Consider the following 27,687-nt stretch of genomic DNA (forward strand, 5'->3'; position numbering starts at 1 on the left):
AACGGTAATAACTCGTAAATTATTTTTGGCTACCTTTTTCTTGTGAGCTGTTTTTCTTGTTTGTGGAGTTTTTCCCTGATCCAGCATGTGACCGACGGTTGGAGTATTTCCCTTGTCTGGGCCTACGTGAAAAATCAACTAGATTTACGACGTAACGTCACAAGTACTCGCTCCATCCATACCTTCTGCCTAAAAGCTGCCTCATAAAATATATCTATAATAAAATATTTCATCTAAAACTGCCTCTACTCATCCACCATGTCCAGCACTTCCTCGTTCCTCCCCCTCTCAGTACAGTTCACCTTCTCAATTCTTCTCCACACCCATATCTCCATCACCTCTAGTCTTCTCTTCTCCTACATCCTAAGTGTTCATATTTCCGAACCGTTAAGCGCTACACTCCAGATCAGACTCATTACTATTTTTTTCTTGAATATCGCAAAGAGTAGCGCTTAATAGTATGTATTCGATAGATGATGTCATCAGAATTACTTAGACTAATCAATAGTTTTTTTTCCTCGAAAAAGTCTGATCTACTGTCACAGTATGGAGCGGCGACTTATTAAAACAAGTTCAATGCGCGGCGGTTGACGGAAGTATTTTTTGGCCAACTGGAGAATACTTCTGTAATATTTGTGAATACTTATGTAATATTTGTGGTTGAGATATCGGAGGATCTAAAGTCACCTTTGGTTTTGGATATGCGGGTGCCGCCATCGCGACGGCCGATGTTTTCTCAACCCCCGCGTGAAGAGAGCTCTCTTGCCTTCCCCGCGCTATAAGGGCCGCAACCCCGAGCGCCGCCGCCGAGGACGCGCGCCTACCTTCCGCCTCACCTGCCGCCGCCGTCAAACCAAGTCCTCCCCCCTCCACCAACCCCGCCCCCGCCGACCAACGCGCCCCGTATCTCCCCCACCGTACCTCCGAGTCTCCATTCAGTGCGATTTCGGTCGCTGAACCAGCGCGACGTCCGGTTGATACCACTCTGCCAGCTGCTCGAAGGAGGAAAGCGCGGCGTGCAACCGTCGCTGGCGGCTCTTCAAACGGTGTGATACTGCCGAACAGTCACTGTGACGGCGTTACCGTGATACTCCGCCGCTTCCGAACCATCATCCCGGACAGCAAAAACTAGTACTTCGTGTAATCACAGGATCTGCCCTTTTGAAATCTGCGAAGATCGACGTCTGCGTGAAATCCCGGTGGTGCTCGACCGTTTTAGTGTTGTGTTCGACGACTGTCATTCTGTGTGCTAGTGTCGACGGTGAGCGCTCCCTGCTGGTGGTGTACGTCCACGATGATCGCGGGGGGCTAGCGATTGCTGTGTCGGTGGATACATCGGGGACGTGTCGATAACAACATACACCCTGCACGCGAGGACGGATTATTCGCTGAGGACTCGCGGAGGTTGTGGGTGGTGTGCCCGAGTGATTCGCTACGGTGACCACAAGGACCGTCGTTGATCGGATATGATGGCCTCAGATCGGTTTCACAAGTGAGTTTCCAACTTTTCAGATTTGAAAGTCTCTCTGGCCTATGATTGGGGATTTCGGGTACGGGTAAGAGGATTTGGTGCATTGAGAAACATGATTGAAGGTTGAAATGAAAAATTTTCCCCATCTTTTGTTAATTCTACAGGTTTATAAATTTTGCGGCCAAAAACTATGTTAATTCAGCATAGTGAATGTGCTGAGGTACGTGTTTGAATTCGATGTAGTTGCGATTCCCTAAATCATCATTCTTGCCAAATCATAGACTAGTGACCAAAACCAGAGTCCGTTTACACGACAAAAAAAGAAGTTAACATTTACCATTCATGATGTTCTTCTGCGACCTGTGTGGAATTTATTGGGACGATAGTATGTAAAATTTGACGCTTCAGGAATTTTAACTGAAGTTAAGTTGTGAATACACCTAAAATGGGTATTGATGTGTCAGAGAAAAAGCAATACTCTGAAAACCCCTATTTATTTGTTCTTCTAACATTTATGTTCCCGCAGGTGAAGGTATAAAATTTTGATTTTCGATACTAAATTAGGAATTGGAATCACGAGGTAGTTCGTTGATGTCGCGTTTCTGGTCTTTCTAAGTCTGTATCTATGGGATTCAATCAGAGCACTTCTCTTGGAACATTTTACGTCATTTGACTAAACAACCGAAGTCTGTTATCCCAAATTTCTTTGTTAACGCTAACTGCCATGCTGATGAACCACATGCCTTGTCCAGCGATGCATGAAATTTTCGCATTCAGAGGAGGCGGCCAAGTTACTTTCCATGGGCCGCCTGTGGTTTCCTAGAAGGATCTAGTATCCAGAAATTCACTCAGCTTCGTCAACACCACGTTGTTTTTCTAAGTTGATGTCTCACTTCCCGTCCTAAGAGTAAACTGAACGTCGCACTTACTAAACGAGGCTTTCAGCTGGCATTTTCAACTTTCATGGAGTTAAGATCATGATTAATTTCTTGTGTTTCGTTGTTGTTTTCCTCCAAAAGTATCGCGACTTACTGAATTTGACCGGATGTTTTTGTAAACATTCAGTGCGTCATTTTGCATTTCTTAGCACCTGTACTTGGCTATTGAATATTTATGTGTTGAAGGGTGTCAGGGAGAGAGAATTCGGAGGAAAATAATTGTACGGCAGAAATATGATAACAGAATACACTAATATTGTATTTTGAACATATTTTTAATGACTTTATACCCAGGTTTTGACACGTTACACGATGTCATTCTCAAAGGCGGGCCGTGGCTACAATTTGGACCATTTATATGTATAAAACGCGTGACAAGGTGCTAGGGAAATGCTCATACGAGTTTCGCACCGATATCAAGCTCAGAAAGCAATTCATTATGAAATGAAAAGTTAGTCTAAGCAATTTCAATGCATTGGGAAATATTTTTGAAGCATTTCTTTGTTATTTTTAGAATACCCATCATATTTTGCGAGCTCATAAGCTTCGTTGAAAACCTTTGGATCTTATTTGTTCACGCATCTAGCTCCATTGTCTTGGAATTTTATCGTGCCGTTATCTTTTTATCGTGAATCAACATTGATAAGTTGGTGAAAATAGATTATAGGGGTGCCGACAGTCTCTTAACTCTGGCTCGTGAAGTATCGAAGATATAGCCTCAACTTCAAATAAGGCAATATATTCTTCCTATAATGAGACGATATCCGAAAATTAACCCAACAGTTGACTTTTAAAGCTTGAATATACACTATTTTATATTTTTCACTCCCATCAATCTCAAAAATTAAATAATTTACTCGATTTGCTACGTGTTTTGATAGAAAAAAGTAAGTGAAGTTAAGGTCGCAAATAATTCGTGGCAATCCGAGTTATTTGAAACACATGTGTACATAAAAAAAATTATTTCCTGATATAATATAATATCTGCAATCGCTTGAAATTTCTGATGTCCCTAATTGTAGCAGTATAAATGGTTCTGAGAAAGGAACTGGTTCCCCTCCATACAATTTGTAAATTTTGCACGCATGTGGTTAAGTCTGAGGTGAAATCTACCCGCAATTATCCAAATAAACCTTTGGATGGAAACACTCATGTCAGTGAATGATTGATATCTAGTCGAAGGTGATGAGAGTCTGTTATTGTTTTAAATTGATGATAAATCAATTGGCTTTTGATATTTTTCTATCGATCATCACCGCTTCCATTATATAGCATAAATTAATCTCGTGTTCTTTGCTTGGCATGAAATGTATGTTATTTCATTTCGTTCCTGTCCTTTGCATGATTTCTGTTTACCACGCTTTCGAGAACGCAGCAAAATTTGCAAGAACTCACTAGGTATTCATGAGTAATTTTCGTTATATTCTTCGTCAAATAAGGGGTCTGGTAACACAAATTTCCTTAGAAAAATTGCAAAGTTGCGTACTTAATTGGGTCTTGGTTTGGGAAAAAATTGGCGCGATTTATGTTAATATCCACCACCATTCAAATGATCCAAGATTTTTATATGTAGTCCACGCTTATTGAAACCCGCGGGCGAGGCACGCGCTTTCAGTGGTCTCTCCATTCCCACGGTAACTCGAAGAGCCGGACGAGATAATTGCAATCGGAGCGCAATATATATGGCCGACGTCCTGACAGCATTGGTCGCCCTGGAATGATATCTTAAGTGGACTGGAAGAGTGAGCTGATTACAAATGATCGAATTTCGTTGAATCTCTCGGGCAAATACAGTGATTCGTAGGAATGGAATAAAATTGTAAATGTATATTACAAATGTTTTATGCTAAAACATGCTCAACCCAGCCAAATAGTTATAATTAGCGGAGGAAAGTATAAACCTTTTATATTTTCGCGTTTCATACATGTTACTCCATTTAATTAGCCCATATAGCTTTTGTCACATGGTCCTTGCATATATTTTATTAAGTGATAAAATTAACTATATAGCAATTAGTTTTTGCCTTGAAGACATCCATTTTCTCCCGATGACTTACAGTTTTTTCAGAAACATCTGCATTTTTAAAGCCACCGCCAAAAATGTAACGTGGATAGTTCTACTTTTGTAAACGGTAATGGATCAAGAACAGCAAAGACGTATTTTGAACATCTCATGAAAATGAAATTTCCTCCGCTACTTAAAGAAATGGAAGTTAATAAATTTATCGTGAAGGGCATTGGCTTGGTTGTCGAATTTTATGGTGCGGTAATGCCGTAGAAGATGAGTTTGCGAATCGGGCGTTCAAGTTACACGAATGAGAATGGAGAAAATACGATGTGCGGAGAAAAAGACATTCAAAAAGTTTTCGACGTGGCAGGAAAAGATAGGAAGCTCCTTAAGGAGGGAGGAAGGTATAGTGAGTGGTTAGAGGAGACAGTGAATAACATGAGTATGCTGAATTTCGAGGTAGTATGCGGTGCATGAAGTACCTGAGAAAAGGCGATCGTTATCGGTGAGGTGAAGAATATACCCATGTTGCAAGATGGGTGATTGAAGATGCGACTCTTTTGTCTACACCTATTTTAAACTCACTTTTAATAAAAGATATCCTTAATCGTACATTGCAGTAGGATTTAAAGTATTCTAGAAGCGAGCACAAGCTTCGAGTTTTCAAGTGCTATTTTCGACTGAATTGATAGTGATAGCTTATCGCTAGTAGATGCTTGAGAGGTCTCCAAAAATTTATCTTTGACGCAATAACGTTGGCTTCAGGGTTGAGATAACATTTTTAAATTCTCTTATTGGTCGACGAATGTGGACTAAGTGGATAAATGTCTAGCAGGACCTTGATTTGTGTAGTTAGGTGGTCGATCCTCGAAACTTAATCGATTTTAAGTAAGAGATTGATCAATTTCACCGTCTGGAACGATCATGGTAGTAAATTGTTATTGATTATTATACAAAAATTAGTTTAAAATTAGGAAAATGGCGTTGAAAAGGCGCTACTCGAGTGCCAATACGATTATTTACAAAGCATGCTAAGAAGCAAGTTACAAACATTTTACCCCAATATCATGATGATTTTTAGGCTACTTTTTGAGGCTATCGTAATCACTTCATCTGTATTGTACTCTGTCACAGCTTCCCATACCTGAGTAATTTAAGAAATATAGTGGTGCCTTAAAAGTTATTTTTTGTGTAGGGCTTCATCATCACTTATATATTTTATCAAATTTAGACTCAATTTTTAAACGGATGTTGGGTGATAAGTGTTTGCTTTACCAGAGCATAATGGTTAGCAATATATTTGCTAACCATATACTTTTACATTTGACTGTTTGAAATATCCATAATGATCCACTCCTCGCTCGGAAGTTTCCCTGGTCACGCGTTGAGATTCCCTCGTCTCCATCAGTAACAATGACGTAGGATTCGAGGTGCAGCCGCTTGGATTTTGGCATTTTATTGATTCGTCCATCGAGAAGATTCGGGATCCAGCGTGCCCCCTGTCTCTGTGGTGACATTCGAATGAAATCCCTCCACGCGCGAGCGAATCGCGGCGAAACAGCCGTCGCAGATTGCGGAGGCCAGTCCGACTGGTGGATTCAAGCGAAACCCTCTCTCACGCTTCGCTGGCCCTTCGAATGTTTTCTGCCCGTCGCCTATGTCCTTGACCAAATGGATGGGCTCTCGGAGTTTGTTTCCTTCTCTCTTCCGACATTCAGTTTGCAGAAGCGTCCTGTGATTTGAATGCCCGTCGCAGGGGAATTTTCTGGCTGTTCGTGTGTTTGTTATTGAATTACGTACGGTTGAAAAAAGTGACTATTTTGCAAAACTCTTCGGGTTTGTTGTGGGGAGTTAATGCCTGAATCAGGTTGATGAAGAGCTATGCCTTAGGATTATGGAGTGGTATGAGCAAGGGGACTGCATGAAGGAGGCCCAATTCCATCCCATACAAGGCTGATTTCTGTCGCCGTTTCAGTCGCATTTTAATCGGCTTTCAAAAATACCCGCGGCGCGGTGATGAGTGCAGTGCTTTTTCCAATAGTTTGCAGTAAAATGCTTGCAGTTGCAAGGATTAGCATTGAAAAGTTATGAATTTTATAGATCACATCATCATGTATAAAATTTTCTGTTAACATTCATAAATATGCCTTATTTGCCCATGAAATTCGGATCAATTTGTCCATCAGCGACGCCAGTGGTGACTTATGTAAACCAATTTAAATGCGCGATGGGCTACAACACATTTATAGGACACCTTGAGGACCCTCTTTTGTTATATTCGTGGGTATGAGGCTTTGTTTTGCATCGAGACCTCTCTGTATATGAAAGCAATATCTCAGCTAGCCATTCAATCTTGTGTATCTCAGCTACTTTAACTTATCCTGCGTCGTTTTGTTAATAATTTTGGACTTAAAGCTGTCAAACTATTTTGCGATGTAAGTTGAAGGGATTGATTGTGTGCTAATATTATATGATTACTTTACAGTTCGGATATTTACACTGTCATTCTGTACGAAATTTGAACTTTTAGTGAGAAGTCATTTCTCTACAGTGGCGCCGACTCCATGGGGCCTGAGGGGGCCCGAGCCCCCTCAAAGATTCGTTTGAGGGGGCGGAGCCCCCTAAATAATTCAAGAAAATAATTAGGTTATATTATGATTTTTGAAATCACAAAAATATATTGGTAGTTTTTATTTCCTATGTTATACGATTGTTACCTTTCAAAATAAATTCAACAATGTGTGTTGAAACAAATAATTATAAGGTTAAGCAGGTTAATTGAATCAAGTAGTGTGAATCATGGTAGTGTTTCGGTGCTGCGACACACTTTGAATTTAATCTCTTCCCGGGTCAAGATCTCCGATATGGGCCCCCCCAATATTTTTTATAAGTCTGCGCCCCTGTTTCTCTATCCATTACTATGAAATAATTGCTTAGTGTTGGTTGGGATTTTAGACCTTATTTGCTTTACGATCAAATTGTTTGCATGATTTGAGATAATTTTGTGGAAGCTAAAGAAACCTCTCAGTAGTCGTTATAGAATTCCGGAATGAATCGATTCACGAGCTTAACATTTATTTTTTACCCCTCTTATGTAGCCAAATATTTGGGCTTCTTCATTTAGCCTGCATTTTATTTCTCGTGTTTTTGGAACATTTCAAATTTTACCTAAATATTAAAAAATATATTATTAATTTATATTGTACTGAGATAAAGTACAGCTTTGAGTATAGCCTTTTTAAAGAGAGCAACGAAATGGTACATTTTATACTATTGCACCAGAATAGCGTATATCCTGATGCCGAACATCCCAAAAGAATTATTACACCAATTATGAACCTAAAATTCTGATTTATTTTCTCAATTTCAGGCTTTTCATACACGTGATAAGGCCATATTTTTGTGCATATATCTCAATATACTTTGTTTTTAATCCTACTATTTTGGAAAATATTAGTATTTTGGCTAAGAGGAGCCGAATGCTAGAAAAATAGCTAAAAAGTTTTAAAAGAATAATTATATTTCATTTTAGAAATAATTACGAAATGGCAAACTTGAGCTCATATTGAACCCACGTCTATGGAATAAGCTCACCTATATATGTCTTAACTGATAGATTGTAGCAGCAAAAATTTATGCTCTGAAAAGTTTGCGAAACGCTTGGCTAGCAGAGATGCTGGTGCATTGACGAGTTGTCCCATATATGCGCTCGCTCGCTAATTCCTCGTAAACTTTCGGCGTCAAACAAGCGTCAGACTCAAGATTCTGCTAGTTAACATTTAATTATGTGTGAAATGGATTCATATGAGGTCTGAGGTATTAGTTGTTTCATTTAAATATAAAATGATGAATAAACTTCATAAAATTTCGAAATATCACGATAAATGTGGTAATAGGTGTTTTCATTAGCATTAATCTAATTTCTTGTGCTGCTTAATACCTGTTTCACATTAAAAATTTTATTGAATGGAATTGGAAATCCTACAATTTTAATAAGACTTACCGCTGTGTTTAATCATTGGCTTATTATATGTGACTATCAGTGATCTACTGTGGGCTTGAGTATTTCTTAAATAAGCGCTGTTTGCGCAGAATTTTGAAATGATTTCTTAATTTGCATTTGATTACTCACTACCGTCTTCAAAAATAATGTGATCCGATTTTTGCTAATCAATTTTTTCTGAACGATGGAAATACGGTTTTACGCAAAAGTTTTTCTTGGTACCTCTAGTTATTTTTTTGATTTTGTTTTATTCCTTTTACAAAGCTTGTTTTGGTATCTTTCTGTGTCGTCAAAATGTTAAATCGTAATTTTTAATTGAAATATATGTGTTAAATGGGTCTAACTTTAGAAAAATTCTTAATTGTAACAAATACCTTGGCTGTAAAAGGATAATACAGCAGTAATTACGTTACACCGAACATGAAAGTGCAATATCCTCTCAATGAGATGGATTCCAATATTAGCGCAACTAATTATGATATTAATTATAGAATCGCAATATTGTTCAAATACTAAACCCCACAACCAGAACTATTTCGATTTATTGTTCCCTTTAAGCTGTTCAGTTGGCTGACTTCAAAAGGCTTCGCACAAAGCTTATATTTCTCGAACAATTGAGGATGGATATCTTTAAGAGCGACACGGAGAACGTCATCTTAGAAACCCACTATTCATCAAGGTCCGACAGAAGCGATAAATTAAGAGAGATATTTTACCGAACCGATAGATATGGAAACTTGTTTTCCTCCGAGCCATAAAGGGCTTAAATAAATGCTAGTCGTAATTTTGTTTGAGACTTTGCTTTTCATATTTAAACGGCTGATGTCCTAACACCCCCTGCCACACGCCTTTTTTGGGCAACTTGCGGGGTAGTATGTAGATGTATATGAAAAGTTTTCGATTGCTTTGTCATTTATTCAATGTGCATGTTCACATTTCCCTTTGAATGTTTAGAACTCCCCATTGTACTATGAATAAATCGATTGTTCGAGGAGTAGTAGGAGATTGTATTAAGCGGAAATGGGTCCATTCTATGTGCCATGATCTTGAAAGTGATTTCTACGAATCGGAAACGAGCGCTGTTGCGTGACAACCTAGAAAATTACGATTTTCTGCTTTGAAATGGAGAAGGCTTGCAAAGTTTTCGTCGCAATTATATGGCTGATCTAGGTTTCTCTTGACTTGAGAATGATTTTTTTTTAATAACAGGACTTTTGGAGAAATTAGAATGATCGCCGCTCCTCCGTACGCACTGTCATTTTAATGCAAATTGCCGTCCATTTGTATTCGAGTCGACGCGTCAATGAATGAGGAGAAATTTCCGACTCATAACTCGTAAGTGGTTAGAAAAGGCTCTGATGGCTGTGGACATCTGGTCATTTGAGGGCAGCTTTGTAGGTTGGTGTGAGTGAGAATATGTGATGTTCGTGAAACAGACGAGAGAATGTTGGCGTTGAAATCAGGCCTTTTAGATGATGTGTCATTGGCAAAGTGGGTCGCAATAAATTAACTTCTGAGTGCAAATTCTAAATATTCGAGTCTCCACGTATAAAATCATTGACATGACGCGAAAAACGTTAGAGCTATATCATGTAATCGAAGGCGTCCTCAGCTGCACACTTTGTCCGGAACTAGAAACACTCAATTTTTGAGCAATTTAGCCTCCATCCATCACACCTCAATGCGTATTTTCTTTTTCTGTACATCCAATGAGAAAATTCTACCCTTGCCCTTCTTTATGTGGCTGGCACAAATGCACGAGTTTCTTGATGAACCAGTAATATACATGCAAACAAGGTAGTACTTGAATGGATTTTATTATAAAATTTAATCGGGAATAATTTCATTTTTTAAATTTACTTGATTTTTTAGACCATTGTTTTTACTCCATGGTACAGTGGAGAAAGGGTATTCGCTAGTACTTCCTTAAGGTCAAGATTTTGTTTTGGATCATATTTAGGGACAGATTGGCTTGAAATTATTGAACTTCAACGAGCTTGTGTATGGTCATTACATGACAGTGAAGTAACTGTTGAATTTAGCACCTAGTTTTTTCTTAATGAAATCTTATTAGGTTGAGCGTATTTATAATCAATGCACGCAATTTTGAAATTAGTTTCTGCTTATCATGTAGATCTATAGATTTTTTATTCGACATGATTTTACGTTGAAGGTGCTATCTACTTGTAGCAGAAAATTGACCTTACTCTACTTCTAGGTTGGGTCGATATTTTAGTTATATTTTTACTTGAGGTGCATTGCGTTGGAGAGTTTATAAATGTCTGCTCTCTCTCGAAAAATTTATGCTATTGGCGGAAATGATCTGTAAAAGGATGCATTAAATTTGGCTATGGCTGCCTTGATCAATAGCTATTATGATAATTTCTATAATTATCTGATATGGTAGGTTTATTAAGAAACCTTTCGCGCAAAATATGCTCTTCATGTCAAATGTTCTCCATTCCCTGATTTCGTCCCTGTATTAAGATCAGAATGCGGCCTTCTCCCACTCCTTAATCTCACTTACTCAAGATCTTTCCCTCCGTCTATGCCTGCAACCTCGCCTTGGAGTAATCTTAAAGCATCTGCCTTCTCTTTACTCACTCAAGACTGTTTTTTCCGTTTTTGTACCACCATGTCGAGTACGTCATCGTTTTTTATACTCCCGATTCATCTCCCCGGGTCCATCATCCTCTATACTCAAAATGAGATTTCTCTTTTCCTCTGCCAACAACTCCCTTTTTATATTGATATTTTTTTTAACTTCGTTTCTCTTCTTTGAATGGTAAAGGGCCGAAATAATTGGTATCCGAGGAAGGTATGTCAGATGGCTATCCAATGGGTAACCGTATGAGTTAATTGTCTCACTAATGTGAATGTTTTTACCCTGTCCACCTCTCCGAAATATTCCATTGCCGTGTCGATGGCGTCTTCGGACTGAACCCTCTTCGAAAGGATAATATATCAACGCGTGCATGGGAGGAGAATTCGATGGATGCCACTGAACCCAAAACAAACGTGAAGTGCACTTACCAGGTTTCGCCGGGAAGACTAAAGAAAGCTACTTGTAGTTGCGGGATACCAGGGATGGAAAGCCTCGGATTACGGAGCGCGGGGAAAGGGTCGAGGAACTCCAGGGACCGAGCGATATATGACACGGCTGAGAGTGGTTGGCTGACTGAGACCGAAAGTACTACCTAAACTACGCTAGTTCTGGCATAGATATTAATTATTTATTGTCAAAGTAATTTTTAATTACAATTCTAGCCTTAGTTATTGCATGAAGATATGGCGCGCCGTATTTGATAATTGTGTATTGAATTATATCCTCGTTTTGCTGTATAAAAGTTTCGCGTTGCTTCTCACGCGATGTAGCCTTCTTAAAAATTCTTATAAATTTTACAGAGTGAAAAAATAACCAATAACGTAGCTAACGTAGAGAAAAACATTCAAATAATTTAAAAAGGTAGGAAACATGATGAATTCTCGGATATTTTCGGCATCCTACAAAAATGTGAATCCGTTGAGGATTAGGTTTCTTGAAAGAACATCTGATCTCTTTCCCTTTATAATAATCTCAAATCTCATTCAAATCATTTATCTCAAATGCTCTTATGCTTGAATTTTCCATCCATGTGGCCATTGAGAAGCTCAATCTTGTCTTTTACTTTCGATTTCTGTGATCGACGTTATTACACGCTTAATGATAACGCGTCACTCCCACTTGATCAGTCCATTTACACGACTCATTACTCGTTCAAAACTTAGCTGTCATCTTGAACAGGTGATTCCTTTCCCATATGGTTAATGTTTGTGAGATAACGGAGTAGACGCGTGTCTGAAATTGAAATGTGGCGGGGAGAGCATTTGTATGGGAGAGACTTTTGAATACTGTCGCTATTGATCCAACGTATCATTAGGTTGCCTTGGTTCCGATGCTATCTCTAGAGGGAGTGAGGGAAATTGCTTGTCCATGAGATTAGTGGTGGCTGTTAGAAGTATTTTTTTTCATTTCACATACCAGTTCGAGTTTCATTGGAAGGCGAACAGTGGAAATTAAAGTTTCTTTACTGGTAGCAGTAATTTCTGTATACACTGCTGCGGATAAAATCGAGGCGTAGGGTTAAGCCCTAACCTCGTTCTATCATTCATTAATAGAATTACTGACGTATGAAAGTTAATATTTCCTCGAAACTCGTGTGATTAAGTCTCATAGAACCTCAATGTAAAGCGATATATACTATAACTAGCGGTTTTTGGTGATTGATATTGGTTTTGAAACACAATGGAATTTCATGTTTCAAGTGCCTGTAACAGGAGGCACTTATTAGTAGTGGCAGAGAGGCTATCTATCAGTTCTACGATAACTCATTACCATTATGAGTTTGAAGGATGGAACACAAAAGAAAGCTGATATGAAATAAGGATACAATTAAGGGTAATATTTTGCTGCCACTTTTCAACCTATACCAGGGAGAAGTCCATTAAATGGGAGCTGACTTGGCACTTGAAAGGAATAAATGTGAATTTTCTTCATTTTATGCATTATTTGTGGATTTCTAGGGTATCTGCTAAAACCCTAAATATGCTATTATGAAATTGAGTAGATTAATGACGTATAGTATAAGGATTAGTGACGAAAATTCGAAAATTATAACATTTAAGTGTAATGAGCTGAAGCAGGTTGGTCTCATAAATCAATCACCAGTTATTTGAACTTTATAGGGGACATTGAAGATTTAGGTGCAGTAATTGTTTCTTTGAGGTTAATCTTTGATCATTAGATGATACTTCCTTCGCCTCAACTCCAAAAGATAGCTGAAAGAACTGGTTCGACGTAAAATAAGTACTTTTTCTATGATGAAATGTGTATGACTATTATTATCTTCGCTTTTATGTCGGTAAAATTTTGAATAATGTATTATCAAACCTTGGCGTTGAGAACAAAAGGAAACAACACGCCATTAAATGAAAGACCCGATGGATTTGTTCCCAATCCTTATTTTTACTTACGCATTCAAGTCAAAATTGAACCCACCACTGTTGAGACATAGACCCGTGCCTGGTAAAATAGAAATATTCTATTGGCTCACCTGTAACGTCATTACTCCAAGCATTTGAATGTTGAAGGAAAGATATTTGCCCCACTTCGTGCAATCCCTATTCAAGACTGATGTGGAAAACGGTGTCTCGGGCAATTTTTTCCTCCAGCTAGATTCGTTTCTTTCCGAGTCTATTTGGCAATCTGCTCCGACCCGTTCGACCATTTTCTCCGCCAGTTTCGATTTTCAAAGATTTCGGCGTCGACCCCATACTGTTCCATTGTTCGCCTGCGAACGGAGCCGGAAATAATTCCGGCTTCCTCCCCCTTCTCGCGGTCAACCCTTTCACTTCACATATGTTATTATTCTTTTTTTTACTTTCTCCACGCGAGAGATACGTGCATTCTACCTGTCTGCCGAGGGAATATGTTGGGTGTTGGGGGAATTTTCCTGTCGCATTACCTACAAGCCTTCTCATGAATCGGCGAGGGAAAATATGTGCAGCCGTTCAAATTCCCCGAAGAAGCTTTCTCTGTGGGAAAATCGTTCGGAGTGGTATTCGGTTAGTTTTGTGCGTTGAAGGCAATCTTCGCAACTCAGGTATAGTATTTGAAGGAGGCGACCGACAGTTTAGGTCATTTGCGCCATGAGGGTAGGGTTGGTAAAGACCGTTTTATACGGCACACGGAATTGCGAAATCTGACGTACGTGCAAAGGCGCAATTAAAATTGCGTCATGTAAAGCGGTGAATTGCTAGAACACATGCGAGAATGCGTGGATGCGAGAAGTCAAAATAGCCCCTGTTCTAATTTCGCTCATGCATTCGCGCAATATCACGCCATTTTAGAAATTAATGCAGCTCTAACCTGCGCAATTCCGTGGTATGGTACCTGGAGGAGGCGACCGACGGCTGAGGTCATTTGCGCCATGAGCATGAGGAAAAGGGTAGGTAAGGAAGGGTGGAGAGAAACCCGGCGTCGGCATTAGCCTGCTCTTAAAAAAAGACGCCAAGAGGACCACGGCTTAACGTCCGATCCGAAGGACGGAGTGTTGCGCTTGAAATGTCCTCTATACAACTTTAAAGTAGAGATCGGGCAGTAAAGTAGCTCTGAAAATTCTCTGCCACCGCTGGGATTTGAAACCGAGCCCACGGGGTGGGAAGCCAACATTCTAGCCACCACATCAACCCGATCCACTCCCTTCTCAGATTTCTGTGGTAAATTATTTATTTGAGCATATTCGGGAGTGAAGTCGTATGATGTGCGAAGGGCTTGGCTACTAATGGGAGAATACCGGGTTTCAGATGTTGTTGGCGTGTGGGTGCATTTTTATGATTAAAAAAATAAATGACCTAATATAATCTTTATTTTATTATGGATTCTGTCATTTTTTTCTAATAGAACCTCAATATCACGCAGCCTTACTGTTGGCTTAGTCCAGTTGTCTGTAGCTGTAATCGAAGCCAGCAGAGTAGCTGTGAAAAACTGTCGCTCTTTTATAACAATAACCGCAAATCCAATATCATTTTTCAAGATTTTTTAGAGGTCCTGAGGAAATCCTAGGGAAAATTATAAAACGAAATTCTGATTAACAGGATTCCAAACCCATGGCCCGTGAACACCACAGCTTAAACCCGCCAATTAGTATTTTGTTAAATAGGAGAGATCGATTGATAGGTGGCGTTAAGATTGGCGAAAATTTCGCTTATTTTTTGGATGTTTGCTAATTTTCTTATTTCTTTGCTTAATCTTCGATCCATAAATTTCTTTTCAAAATGACATTTGTAAATGAATAAATGGGATACAATTTGAGTCAATGACTAGGTATATCAGTTTCCTAGTTACTTGCTCTATGCAGCTCTACAAAACTTGGTTATTTTTCTTCGAAAATCGATATTTTATCGCAATAGCCACTCGGTGATTCACCCGGTGGTTAGTTTTTAGAGGCGAGGGTTGGGCTCACCAAACACTATGCCTTAGGTGCATGCATTTCTCAATTTCAGGATCGTATGGCGAGTTTCTGAGCCACTTCGCACTTTGAGGATTTTACCTAGGGTTTTAGGAAGGCTTTTACTTTTGATGGTGATGGAAGGTTCTGAAGGCCCTGGATTAGAATCCGAGATTCTCCATTCAGTAGCCAAGCGTAGCACGCACTAGGCTACAACGCTTACTTTTCCGTATTAAACGGCTCAATTTATTGAAATTAATAATCATCTCTCCGAAAAACCGCCGACAACCGGCACTTGTAGTGTCAATGACGAACTTAATGGCGAGGTCTCAAGCGTGAAAGTGAAAAATCAGCGAGCGCACGAACGGTTCCTTAAGGTTGCGGGCAAGGGGACTGCATAGAGGAGGCCCAATTACATCCCAAAGAAAGCTCGTTTCTGTTGCCACTAAGGTCGCATTTTAATCGGTTTTCAAAAATGTCCGCAGCGCGCTGATGAGTGCAATGCGATCCATTTTTTTCCCAAAATTTTGGTATGGAATGGTATTTGAAGGAGGCGACCAACATCTTAGGTCATTTGCGCCATGAGGGGGCGCCATGAGGGTAAGAAAGGGTGGAGAGAATCCCGGCGTCGGCATTAGCCTGCTCTTAACGAAAGCCGCCAAGGGGACCACGGCTTAACGTCCCATCCGACGGACGGAGTGTTGCGCTTTAAATGCTCTCCACGCAACATTCAAGCAGGGATCGGGCAGTCTTGAAAATTCTCTGCCACCGCGGGGATTTGAACCCGAGCCCACAAGGTGGGAAGCCAACACTCACGCCACCACACCAACCCAATCCCCTCACAATATTTTGAAGTAAAATATTTGTTATTTCGATGAATAGAATTGAAAAGTTATGAATTTGATAGATCACATCTTCATGTATATTATATCATTATATCATATATATTATACATGATGACGTGATCTATCAAATTCATAACTTTTCAATGCTATTCCTCGAAATAACAAATATTATACTACAAAATATTGGGAGGGGATTGGGTTGGTGTGGTGGCTTCCCACCCTGTGGGCTCGGGTTCAATTCCCAGCGGTGGCAGAGAATTTTCAGAGACTGCCCGATCCCTGCTTGAATGCTGCCCCATTCCACCGCACATTTAAATTGGTTTCCAAAAGTCGTCACTTGTGTCACTGATACATTTTAAATACATTCCGATTAACACCCTTAATTATACCTTATTCCCCGTGACACTCGGATCAATTTGTCCCTCAGTGACACAAGTGACGACTTTTGGAAACCAATTTAAATGTGCGGTGGTTGACAACACTTCTGGAGGCGGACTTCAGGATCCTCTTTTGTAATATTCGTTGTCCTGGTTTTTCTAGAATGCCCTCTGGTGGTAATTATGCTTGTGGTAATGTGATTTATCCCTGTAGTAATTTTAAGTAATGAAACTTCTCTAGTAAGGTTTCAAATTGGGAAGTTTTACCCTTGATGAGATTTTTATCCTCAATCTAGTCTGAAGTACTATTAATTTGACCACGCTTTACACTCACCCTCTTTTCTGTCCTTAGTTTGTCCTTTCGGGGAAAATCTTGCAATTCAAATTCAACCCACTACTGAATGTGCTATTGGCTTAAAATTTTCAGTGCATATAGGAACCAGATGGGAATGCATTTTTACGCTATTTTTAATTCATTAGGGGCATAAGGAGCCGCCATTTTCAACAAGTACCATTTGCATTAATTGCTCAGCTGTAGCATAAGTTTTTTTCTTCGGAGAAACGTAAGGCACCCTGTGGATCTATGAATAAAGCGTCTGATTACGAACAAAGAATCTAATGTTGAATCCTGTTGGATTCATGACTTTTTCCTTATATTTTTTAAATGTTATATTACAATTCAGCTTTTTGCATCTTATTCCATTGTTGTTGGCTTTGCTGTTTCGCCCTTTTTATGTAGAAAGTTTATAGTAACCTCATAAACCTCACTTTTTAAAAACAAAGTTGAAAACTAATATTACAAAAGATTTAAAAAATAATCTATGAACTACGTTTAAATTTACAATTATAATAAGAATATATTACAGTGAATTAAAAAATTAATTATAAAACCCACGCTTTTATTCAAACTAAGTAGAGGAAAAATAATCTAACCAGCTTGGCTCAAGGCCTCACGTTTATGTTTGACGCAAAATACTACGCGTTTAATTCTTTCTTTGTAAATATTCACCACATTCCTACCACTAAAAATTCAAATATGTGATTATGATTTGACATCACTCTTTTTAAAATGTGGAGTGAATGCGCCAGTTTGGCAGCCCTTCAATTTCTCCACGAAAACGAAATAGTGTGTAGTTACAAATAATTTCAGTTTAGCAAGGAGAAAAAGTATAAATACCCAATCCTTAAATAATGAGAGAAAAATTAATGCTGAAATCTAAAATTTTATGGTAAATCCTTCAAAACTCTCTTCATATTGTATTAAAGAATTTAAGCTTGCGTTCCAGTTTCACTGCAGATTGACTTAAGACTCGTGAGCTTAAGTTTTGCGCCCTACCTTGGAAAAGAACGTATTCCTCGCTATACCTTTGTCCCTTGACGATAGAAAAAATACTATCGTTAAAAATGTCTATTGTGAGACTAGTGAAACTTATATGAACCATGTTACCATAATAGCCCTGAAAGTTATGTGGGTGTTTCTGGTGTATGTAACTTGTCTTGTTTTCTCTTTTCCCACGAAAGAGTAATTTCACAATCTACAAGGAGAGATTGCTTTGCCCTTTCGTCATTTTTTGCGCGACCACTTTAGTTAAGCTTCTGTAAGGACTCGTGATCTGTTCCCCCATGCTAGACCATCAATTACTATCAATGTCTGGCAAACATTCTTTTGCTGCCTTTAGGCTTGTCTTACTGCTCCGGTGAGAATTCAGTACCATCTTGTATAAAATTTTCTCTCTATTTGATTGATTCGCCGTTAAATAGTGATTGATATTGATGACAAAATTCTGAATTGAAAAAATCGCTAAAGTTTATTATTCGAAATGTCACTATACAGTATTTATCTTTGTATAAATTAAATCGAAATTGGAAGCTATGACGCGGTGAAAGGGCGCCATAATGGCGATAAAGAGTCACAAAGTCTCGTCATTGCTATTAATCTTTTTATAGTTTAAATGGAAATGTTTGCATTCTATTATAAATTCATGAAAATCTTCGCTAGACTTATTAAACGACGGAGGAGCATAGGATGACCTTAAGGAGCGTCGTCTCACCCTCCGGACTTGGGTAGGCTGGTAAAAAACTTCGCACGGCTTCGGAAAATTACTTTTACCCTGAGTGAAAAATCGTTAGATTTTTGATAATTTAAATGGAAATTCTTACATTCTGCTTTACATATATAAAAAAAATTCGCTGGCTCATATGGAACGACTGAAGAGCTTGGGGGACCTCAACAGGAGTCGCCTCGTCCTCTGAACTTTGGGAGCCTGTTAAAAAATTGCGCGCGGCTTCGAACAATATCTTTCAAGAGTAGAATCGATCGCTGTTTGATATTAGAATGACTTAAGGCAACCGTTAATATTTGAGTTTTATAATGCAAAGAAAAGCATTAACTTCGCCGTAACAGTAGAATACGTGACTCGATGACTTAAGAAGACGCATCACTCCTTCTCGCCTGACCGTATTTTTTTCCCTTTTCGTTTCGTTTTAATACGCCTTTAAAACTTATTACATCGTCCTTAAATTCTGAGTGTGCACGGAGTAGAGTTTTCGACATCTGCTAGTATCTCACATATGAAAATTTTATATCTGAGGAAATCTGGGGCCAAACTTTTCATAATATAACTCATGATTTCAGACTTAGCTGAGTAAAACCTTTCCATTATGGAAAAGGAAGAAATAAACATTGTTGGGTTCACTAATATATTTTTGAAAAAACACGACCCAGGTTTCATAACCTGACGATGTCACAATGTTATGAAACCCGGGACGTGCTTTTTCAAATATATCAATGAACCTAACAAAGTTTATTCTTCCATTTTCCACAAAATTTTTACATTCGAGATATACTCTGGTGTTGACATGGCTAAGATTATATCCTAATTTTTTACGATTTTTAAGCATTTTGAAAAATATCGGTTGAAAGATAATGATGCATCCACTTAAATTACCGTATTTGGGCATTACATGATGATGCGGCCGGGTAGAAACAGTGTAGCGGTTGCAATTCTAAATTTCTGCCGGTAGAAGATCTATAACGCATTATGGCTTGGTAAAAAAAATATTCATTATTGGTGAAATACGTCTCGATTTCACGCAAGCCGTGAGTGCGGACTGCGTGAAACAAGAATGGGCGAAGTGAAAATCTTGAGTGTTAGCTGCGTTGTGTGTACGTTCCGAGTCATTGGTTTCTCGGCGGAAATACGGTACTTCTGGCATTTAAAGGTATGCGTAGAATGTGCCTCTCTCGTCCTGCTTTGAATTAATTGTCTCTGAAGTTGAATCGACGGTATTTAGAGCGGTAAATAATGTTTATACTCATTTGTAGGCTACAATTTTATAATTACATATATAGCGTGAATTTTATAATTACATAATATCCTCTGCTGAGCATTTTATTATACTGCCTTATTTTTATTATTATTTGAATAATTTCGAAATAATTACCTATATTTATTTTAAATTATGACAAACTTTAATGTTATGGTGCGTGAAGGTAAGGAAGGTGCCTTCAAGTTATTTATATTGATTTAGTTGAGGTTCATTTCAATCGCTTTATCTCACATCATTTCTGTTGCATGGCTTTGTCTCGAAATAAGCTATTCTGAATGGTCATATGCGGTAGGCAACGTATCTTAGATTTCAAAATTGAAAGTTATTTTCGTAAATGACGTACGTATTTGTTTGATCGATGGAGAAATGAAACTCACCGACCCGTTAGGTGGAGCCCTTGGGAATAATACCCGTTCTCACTTTCTCTACGAGTTTTGAGTTCAAGTGCATCTCTGTTGTGTTTTCCTTAACGAATGTGAGAGGCGGTAAAAGCATGTGAACATGCAGAACTCAGAGCTCGTGAATAGTGTGAATTTTGTTGACTTTTAATATTGGAAAGCGTTGAATATTAAAACTTTCCATTTTAATTGGACTTAGTTATATTACTCTCTGATGGCTGGTAACATTGAGATAGAAATATTCAAATCACCTCTGTATAATTATGAGGAAGTTAATATTGTTATTCATTTTCGATTTTTTCCGTGATTCATTGCCAGGAAGCAATTCTCACTAGAACCAGCTTATTTTTATTTATTTTCTCCTGAGAAAACTTCCTCACACGTCATAAAACGTTTAATTCTCATTCGTTATTGAACCTCTTCGATTTGTATATGCTGGCTTTAAACTGCGTTGGGAAGTTAAGTATGATTTTTGTATTTTACTGAAAATTATATAGCGTTTTCTATCTTAAGAAAGTATAATTTTAGTATTAATTCTCCTTTTACCTTGCATCTCAAATTACATGCACGGATCGGAATTATTAACTGGAGATATACGTATCACCGCTGCCTTCTATGAGATTTAATTCTTATGATGTATACATTATTGAAAGTATGAGAATTTGGACCCAAGAATTGTATTGTAAAGAAGGAAAGTAAACCATCATTATGGAAGACAAGAAAACACCATTCTGTTGATAAGCAGCAAATTGATCATATCAAGAATGAAGTAACGTGCCGAGAAAGAATAGATTAGCTGATAAAATGAAGATACCGAGGCAGTGAGGAAACATTCAAGAAAGCGGCCGCCGGCTTGACGTGGAAGTTAATGGCGTCGTTGGGCTTACTATGAGAGGTTTCCGCGGAGACGGAGAAGTTGGTTTTACTTTTGGAATAATTCAATAAGTGCTTGATTTAAAATGTTTAGGAGCGGAATGGCATAGCTTTATTAAACTTCTCGATTTCATTGCTCAATTTAAACTCTTTTTCTGCCATTACACTTGGGATTGGAAGTATGTTGAAAGTTACCTAGATTCAGTTATCCCCAAATTTATTATTTCTTTTCCTCTTTTTATTGAAATTATCAACGTTGATTTTCTCGAAACATTGAACGCCATAAGTTTTCATATTGATTGCAGTCAAAATTTCCTTCATTATATCCAATTATTAGGTTTAAAAAATCGGAAAAATCGTACCCGAGGTTTGTATAGCGACTGAGGCCATGAACAAAGAATACAGTTCGTTTTGTATGATCTTGAAAACCAGCGAGTTTATATTGATTGCAGTCGGTGGCTAGGGGCAACCAACACTTCCGAGGTTAGTTAAAAAGAGTTTTCTTCAAATACAGCAGTTGAATTCATTAATGCAAGTCAATGTGTATACGTATACACATTTTTACAGGTATAGAATTTTATTATGCAGGATGCCGAAACATAAGCGAAACAAAATGGCTCAGAGTTTGAGTTCGGTTGGCTCAAGGCTAGAGTTCAAAAATATTTAACAAATTCCGAAAGAATTATTTTGCTATAAAGGAAGATTTTTTCAAATTGATCATCGCCGCAATTCGATTCACACGGCGAAAAATGGTGAGACTGAAAAATGCTGATTAACTTGCATGCTTCGAAAATCAAACGTGGAGGCTCAGTAATTTCAAAAGTTTTGTCATCAGACCAATCATATTCATGGAGGATTGGAATCGAATCATACTGGATTCAGGTCGATTTGACATCAGCACATCAATGTTGAATTATAGAATTTCAACTTAGGATCTTCTGAAGCTAATTTATGAGAAAATTGACGGAGACAATTATTGAAATATCCCATTTTTCTAAACCAACGGGTATCACCTACATGCTACTTTGTACTTGCCATCATTTGATGGGACCCCGACCTTTTTAAAACGATGCAATTCAAATGCAAATCACCTCATACTCTGCAACTCTCACTGCGTTGTTTCTACCTCAGTCGTCTGTTCAAAAGTTTTAACTGACACAAAGCGCGGAGTGTAGTCTTCTGACAGAAAATGCGACATGCTGGATACGGATCGATTTGACATCAACACATCAATGTTGAATTTTAACTCAGGGTTTTCTGAAGCTAATTTATGAGAAAATTGACGGAGACAATTATTGAAATATCCCATTTTTCTAAACCAACGGGAATCACCCACATACTACTTTCTACTTGCCTTCATTTCTTGGGACCCCGACCTTTTTTAAAACGATGCAATTCAAATGCAAATCACCGCATACTCCGCAACTCTCACTCCATTGTACATACCTACCTCAGTCGTCTTTTCAAAAGTTTTAATTGACGCAAAAGCGTGGAGTGTAGTCTTCCGATAGAAAATGCGACTGGTCGGGAGCTTCGACGGGAGGTTCTCGGAGTTTGTTAACCCTCGGCGTCGTCGGCTTGCGGGAACGTCGGCCGCCTCCTCCTCGGGTGCTCATTACTCCGCGTCGAACGCACGGGACGGGAACAGAACGCAGGAGGAGGAAAAGGGAGAAAGGAAGTTTTTTTTTCTTCTTATTTAGCGTTTGCGGGCACTCGCTGGTTCATTGAAAGTCGTGCGCTTGGAGTGAAGAAGGAGAAAAACACATCCCCACTCCATCTCGCCGACATTCCTCGCGCCACTCCTTTCATCTTTTGTGTTCCTTTGCCGATCGGGCATCGATTCGTCCTATGCGAGTCGTAATTGCTTCTTGGTCAAATGATTGCAAAATAATATCCTGTCTTCCTTATTCACACTTGGGTAGGGGAGCGATTCTATTTGCTTTCATACCAGCATTTGTAAACCAATATTTATTCTATTGGAAATTTCCCTATCACTTCCTGGAAGAAATGAAAGTAATATTTATAATAGAACTACGGAAGCAAATTTATTGAAGTTTCCTCGGAGAAAGTTGCAGAATGAGAAATTTTTGGTACATTTTCCAATAAACAATGAATTAAACTGGAGCATATCTTCTCCAGGCGAAAACGATGGTTTAGGATAAATACTTTCTTCTTCTATGAAAATGTTCTTCATGTATATATTCCTGTGAGTATAAGGCTGCGATTTAGAGATATATTTCTACAACAATTGGTCTATTTTTCAATTCTTACATGAGAACTTAAAATATTCTTCGTTGCATCTGTTGTTTGCCCTAACTTGAAGCTTATTACATTTAGTTCCCATAACTGCAATTTCGCAGAACTATTCAGACTTTGAAGATTCGTGGATCTGGATATAAGTTACGAGTAAAAACAGGAGTCATATCTATTGCCGTTCTATTGCAACTTATACTCTCTCGCAACGTAAATACTTGGCTTAATGTGTCAATTATTAAATTCTGAAATTTGAAAATGAATTTGGAGAGAGGTACTTTATCCAGCAGCGATAATCAAAACAACTAGCTAGTAAGATAGACTGGTACCCACTTGCTAAATTATCTTCTGGCCTTCCATTTTCAAAGTAAAATATTCTAACATCTATCTCTGTTGTTTAATCCTTCAATATAATGGGAGGTATCTTTAGGTAATAAGATAGTGGACTACATGTTTTTGGTAGGTAGGGGTCAAAGAAAGTGAAGTTGGTGCTAGCTTTTTGAGTCGGTGCCTGCTTTGCTTCGCGGGTAAACTGAAATGTGAGCTTTTCATCTATTTATTAATTTCCTCGCTTTCAATGACGCCTTGAATTTACAATTGACAGTTGAGTCGCTTAGGGTGGGTCTTATATAAATTTCAAATGTTTACCCCTGAATGTTTCAAAACTCACTAAACTTGTTTATTTTTAGAACAATGAAAATAAATTTAAATTTGATACATGCTGTGTGCTGCGACATATTTAATTGCCAGAAAAATTGTTGCCCGTTACACGGAATAAAAAATGATTGCCTTTCTGTCGGCGGGAAAGTCGATCTATCCAAGAATTCTGGCGAATTGGCTCGAGGGACAAAAGTTTTCTTGTCGTGCAAAGTCGCAAAACAAATGCCGAATTGAGGCCGCAACGACCAATGGTCGTGAAAAAGAATGAAAGGAGAAAATGGAGCAGAACGAATTTCTGTCATCTTTTTGTGCACGATGTCTTTCAAGTCAGAAAGCCCTGTTTGCTTTCCTTTGTCACAATTCTGAAGTGGTGAACGAAGTTGTCGCTAACAATTTTCGTCTACCGATGGATGCCCTGAATGAAGCTTTGTGACGTGATGTTGGAAATAGCGGAAAAAAATCGAGAGCTTTTCTCAGGGGCAGAATCTCTGCCGAAGCAAAGATGTCAGGTGAAAATGACGTTTTTCCTTTTTGAGTTCTTTTATCATGTTGGTGTCGAATTTTGAGTCGACGATGAAATCCTTAGACTTCACTGCGAGAAAATGTTTCCTGATGAAAAATTCACCTTGAATTAAATGACATTGCATTTTTTTCAATACCTTTACTGGAAAACAATCACTTTTATATGAACATATTTTTCCTTGCCATATGTTGATGCTCAAAATATATTAAAAAATTAAATTATATGTGAATTGCTATTTCGTTGTGTCATTTTCACAAAGGATTTTGAATTTAAACAAAACTGTCGATTTTTTATATCAAAGTTATTTTGAATTTGAAGCCTTTAAATTAAAATTATTTGAAATTTTAAATTAGGACCCATGAAATTACTTCAGTAAGGGTTCAAATGAAAATAATCATGTCGCAATATATTATTTAACAAGTCTTAATTGCCATCAAAGCGCGTGCTTTTCAAATGCTGAGTGCGGTATTGGAGGTTGTTAGTTCCTCTAAACCATCTACCATCGATTAGGTTCGGCTAGAAGAGGATCTTCGTAGTCCTCTTAAGTATATATCCTTGTAAAAAAGACTTGGCAGAATCTAGATACAATCTGCTGAGAGCTTCAGCCAAATTGAATTTCCCGATGCTCAGGGACTCGTGCTGAAAGTCAAATGGTCATATATTTGTATCTATGCCAAGATTCCCTTAAGAAATTTTATCACTCAAATCTTGATTCCCAAGCTCTCAATTCAGAAAATAATTATAACGCTAAAATCTCTTTTTGAGGAATATTTTTCCGTCAGTAATCGAGCTCGCTGGAGTTTTGTAGGAAAAGAGAGATTAGAATTCACTGGAGTCGGGTAGGCAATAATCATTTTAAAAAAACTATCAAGTAATATTTATGATAAAATATATCAAATATGCATTAGATTTGATAAATTTTTATCGTCAATTTCTTGGAATGAACAGCTTATTAATGACAGTATAAAATAAAAACCTTGTGGCGTATGAAAACTCTCTTCTACCCATCCTTCTTGGTTCCTATCGCGTTTATACCGTCGTTATCATCAATTAATTTTCAGAAAAGATTAACTGATTGAATATTGATTGACAGGGAACGTTACAAGCTGAGTTTTCTTGTTATAATTGTGGGAAACGTATGACATTTAGGAGATAATCGACGTTCACCAATGCTCTTCTATGAAGGAAAGCGGCTAGATGAAATGGACGACGAGGGAGGTCGGAAGTTGTGAGGATCGTGTGGGTCTCAGCCAAGGGACAGAGGAGAGGGAGGTGCCCTCCCAGGCTACAGGAGAAGATTATAAAGGGATGGGACTCCGTCATGGGATGCTGAGTCTGCGGACAGCTTAGATATGTGCTCGCTCATCTGCCTCTCGTCTACTTCGGCATCTTTATTTTCCAAACATCCCATTTTCAATCGTTCGAGTAGAGGTTCTCTCCTCGGTAGCTTTTACTACATTAGTGTTCGTAGGCTATCTGATGTCTTCACTTTTTGGAAAATATGATTATTTAATTGGAAGCATTAAATAATAGTCTCTTTTTTCCGAAGTGGTGCTTGATGTGAGGGGAAAAAACAGAATCTGAAATAAGCGTAGAGATATGCGCTGAAGGGCTTGGTTTACTATTTTTTGTTGTGATGTTTAATTTAGATAATAATCAACTGTGCGGATCTAGTTTAGATTCGATCAGTTTATTATCCGAGTGATGTAGATGACTTTGAAGCTCGTCATGAAATAACTTATTTAATCCGTAGGCTCCATTTTATAATATATATTTGCAGTTTTGGTGCACCTCTTAATAAAAATCGAAGTGTTTCAACCTTTTCCTTCTTACCGATGGATTATTAATTATGGATGATACCATAATGTAGACATTTGTCTTATTCCTCAGAATTCTGAGGCAAAGCCACCGATCGTTTTGCAGCAAGCTTTCAGGATTCAAATTCGTTCTAATTTCAACACCGAATCTATATTACCATCGATAAAAATAATTGATGGGTGGGCATGAGACATCCTTATGTATTAGAATCACTTTATGAAGTAGACGGTTTTCTTAAATAAAGTCTCTACATGTTGTTTTGTCGTTGTGCACTCCGCTGTCATACCCTTTTAAAGGCTAATATAATTATTTTTAATTTTTTTTGCTTATGTACCTTGACGCGAGTGGTATTTTTTTACGATAGATTCTTTATCTCCCCGTCCCGTCACTTTTTCGTTAGCTTGTGTAGTTAGATGCGTAATTCCGCCGTACGCATCCTTGCCTAGAAATGCCAATGTTAAGAGCTGACGTCTAAATTGGCGTTCATGATGTTCCTGTCGATAAGTAATGATTAACTGGAAAAGGTATTTATACTTTAATCCCTTGAGATTTATGCCCTTAGATTCGGGAAATTATGCCATAAAATTAGTAAATATTTTTACTTTTCTATGTATATATCCTATGAAATGGGCAATGACATGATATTCGGAAAATTTTATATTGTACCAGTATTTCCAAGGTATATTATTGTATAGTACATAGTTTGAACCAATATTTTTTGGTGCAGATATGTCTAGTAGAATTTTCTCTGCACGTATATTTTTAGTTTTCGGAATAACTACGATATTAATCTAAAAATAGACGCTTCAGTTTGAGCTCGCATTAGAGTATTACTTCAATGAAGTGAATAGCTCGGTTTCGGTGTGGATGAATAACTTGGCTGACAGTGTATTCGTGGGCGCATCCTCTCTCTTGGCGACCTCCCCGTGGCGCCTTTTGCTTCGTGAGCACCCGGCTGACCTCTCGTCTCCTCTTCGTGCCGACGGAGTGTCTTCCCTCACGGATCCGCCCGAGGCACACACGTTCACTTCTCCTCCGTCTTCCCCTTAACCCCACCTGCTTTTTTACTTTCGCCCGCTGCTCAGCTGCTGTCTTCTCGGTACTCTCTCTCTCTCTCTATGCCTCGCTTCCGAGCGTGGGATTGTTGTCCCGTGGGATTATTATTGCAGTACAACCAGTCTCCAAGCCCTATTAATCTATC

General features: G+C 38.4%; 1 protein-coding gene across 1 annotated transcript in view; it reads left to right on the forward strand.

Annotated features, from left to right (window-relative positions):
* Nucleotides 1-920: 920 nt before the first annotated feature.
* LOC124165737 (Usher syndrome type-1G protein homolog) overlaps nucleotides 921-27,687 on the forward strand; it is a 121,893-nt gene continuing 95,126 nt past the window's right edge. The window contains exon 1 of the mRNA XM_046543226.1: nucleotides 921-1,492. Within this exon, the coding sequence (XP_046399182.1) occupies nucleotides 1,467-1,492 (26 nt within the window). The 5' untranslated portion in view covers nucleotides 921-1,466. The remainder of the gene's footprint in view (nucleotides 1,493-27,687) is intronic.

Source organism: Ischnura elegans, chromosome 1 (assembly GCF_921293095.1).
Source record: "Ischnura elegans chromosome 1, ioIscEleg1.1, whole genome shotgun sequence".
Classification (NCBI taxonomy): Eukaryota; Metazoa; Arthropoda; class Insecta; order Odonata; family Coenagrionidae; genus Ischnura; species Ischnura elegans.